General features: G+C 39.1%; 1 protein-coding gene across 1 annotated transcript; it reads left to right on the top strand.

Moving 5' to 3' along the window:
• Window positions 1-441: 441 nt before the first annotated feature.
• MELLADRAFT_85122 (Hypothetical protein) lies at window positions 442-1,611 on the top strand (the record flags this gene model as incomplete). Its single annotated transcript, XM_007419177.1, has 3 exons — window positions 442-851; window positions 917-1,131; window positions 1,199-1,611. The coding sequence occupies 3 exons, from the start codon at window positions 442-444 to the stop codon at window positions 1,609-1,611; spliced, it is 1,038 nt and encodes a 345-aa protein (XP_007419239.1).
• Between the last annotated feature and the right edge of the window lie 936 nt (window positions 1,612-2,547).

Here is a 2,547-nt window from a genome sequence, read left to right as displayed (position 1 = left end):
ATCTCAATGTAACAGCCAAAAAAGGCCCATATTTGGAAGGTCCTAATCGGACCTTGGAGGCCGATTTTTTTTTTGCGCCTTTGCGATTTCCGTCGAACTGAGCAACGCTACAGGTCTATGACCAGGCTCATTGGATAGCCCTGACCCATGCGCATCTTTTTAGGTGTCTGGGACCGCGAGGCAGGTAGTGGTGTGTAGAGTAGCGCCCAAAAACCAAAAATCGGGTTTCGTCAGATACATCCATAGGCGCATTCCAGGGTCCTGATATAGTCCGATAAGCTTTAATCGTGATGTATTCCAATGTTTTATTTGTTTTTGTCTGATAAGTTCGTGATCTAGTCCGACATTCCTATCCGTGATCTACTCCGACAAATACATATATCTTGACTATTATGACATAAATATTGGTGCTGATTAATTAAAATTTTTTTGGCTATAGTAATGTCAGTAGAAGTCGCGAAGATGGCTCTTGCGATGGGGAATACAAAATTAGTAGAAAAATTCTTGAATTCCTTAGACAAAGCAACAGACATTATTAACGAAGTGAATCCATTAAAGAACTACAAGAGCGGTCAAGTATCTTTGTCAGAATTGAGAGCATTCACGCCTTATTGGGATACTCATTTGAAGAAACGGGATATTCATTTCAAGTTGACTATTTTTAACGATAAATGGATTGAAATGGATCATATGGTAGACGGAAATAATACTTCTTCAAAGAAAAAGGATAGACCCACTGGACAACCCGCAAAAAGCGAATGGTGGATGTCATTCGCCGATTGGACCAGAGCAAGAACTCTGATGTTAAAATACTTACGAGAAGTATATAAACATGGCCCATTTGCGAAAGAGTGAGTTTAGATTAATACATATCAATACGATATTGTTCTAATCTGAACAACATTGGCCGCTTTAGTTTGGAGAAACACTTCGAATACGTAGAGAAATTGAGTCTGAGACACAGTTGGATTACGGCCTTTCGATACGATATCATGGTACGAACCGACGTTCTGTGCAACAGAATCAACGGAGCACCGGGTGATCCAAGTGTAGCTAGAGAAAATTTCCTAGATGAAGCCAAAGCAAGGACTGAACTTTTACAAGATGGAAGGTCATGTTCATTAGATAACCGTGAGTAATCACAAATTCTTGAAATAAGAATTTTGGCTGACATAATACATAATGCTTGAATTCTTAGCATATGCGAGAGGAGGTCCAAAAGAGAAATTTAGCCCGATAACAGGAAAACCGTATCCAAAAGGAATTGACCACGAATCTATCGACATAGAAAGAACATCTGACGAGAATTGCCTTGCACCACCGGAATTCAATCAACAACATAGCTTGGTTGAAAGAAACAATAACTTCAAGAGTTATGATGGTACTTTCAAGAGGAACGATAACTGGCAGAGTTATCAAGCTAAGAATGACAATTATCAAAACAGAAACAGAAGGAATAACCGGGGTAAAGGTTTGAGAAAGGAATTATCCCCAGGTCCTTATCAACGTTTTGATAAATCTAAAGGGAAACAGCCAGAGAAGTCGAACATCAGAGATGATGATAATCCTAGACAGTCTGAGCAGTCTGTTAAAGATGTGACCGACAAGTAATTGTCCAATAGATGGTGTTAAATATAATTTGTAAACTTTGTTTTTTGTAACGTACCTGTTAGTGAAAATATGCAATACGATACACAGAATTGCTTCACAAATGTTCACTTGGCACACAATAATGAAACGAATAAGAATTGCTGGCCAGCAAAAGTAACGTGTGCTATGAATATAGATGTTTGGAGAGAACAATTGAGAAAATATGAATTGTTAGAGAAGTACGAATACTTGTTGGTAGGATTTAAAGAGGGGTTTCATCAAGGCGTTCCTTACCATATAGTGAAGGATCTCAAGTATTACTGTCCGCCAAATCATAATTCAGCAAACAACGCTAGACAAAAGATAGAGAAGAATATTGAAAAAGAGGTTGCAGCAGGGAAAATGTACGGACCCTTCGAAAAAGAGGAAGTGTACCACCATCTCGGTTTCTTTCAGACAAACCCATTGGGCGCAGTCAAAAATGGTGACGGTACATTCAGACCTATAAATGATATGTCTTATCCAAAATTCGATAAAGACATCCGTTCAGTGAACTCTTGCGTTAATAAAGAAGAATTTGAAACCACATGGGATGATTTCAAGAAGGTGGCCTTATTTATCAAACAACTGAAAGAAGATGTTTTAATGGGTATCTCCGACTGGGAAGGGGCTTATGGACAAATACCGACCCACCCTTCTCAGTGGCCATATCTAGCAATCATGGATTTTGAAGGACAAATTCTTATTGACATCATGATAGCGTTCGGAGGAGTTGCCGGTTGTGGATCCTTTGGAGGCCCTGCTGACGGTTGGAAAGACCTAATGAAAGCCATATTTAAATTAATGGAGGTGTTTCGCTGGGTGGACGACAATTTAATGATAAAGCTCAAATCAGATAAAACAACTATGCTGGATATTGTAAAAGCTAGCAAGGAGTTAGGCGTCAAGACAAACGTG

The sequence above is a fragment of the Melampsora larici-populina genome (genome assembly GCF_000204055.1).
Source record: "Melampsora larici-populina 98AG31 unplaced genomic scaffold MELLAscaffold_138, whole genome shotgun sequence".
Taxonomy (NCBI): domain Eukaryota; kingdom Fungi; phylum Basidiomycota; class Pucciniomycetes; order Pucciniales; family Melampsoraceae; genus Melampsora; species Melampsora laricis-populina.
Note: the sequence above shows the minus strand (reverse complement) of the source record. Positions and strands in the feature narration are given on the sequence as shown.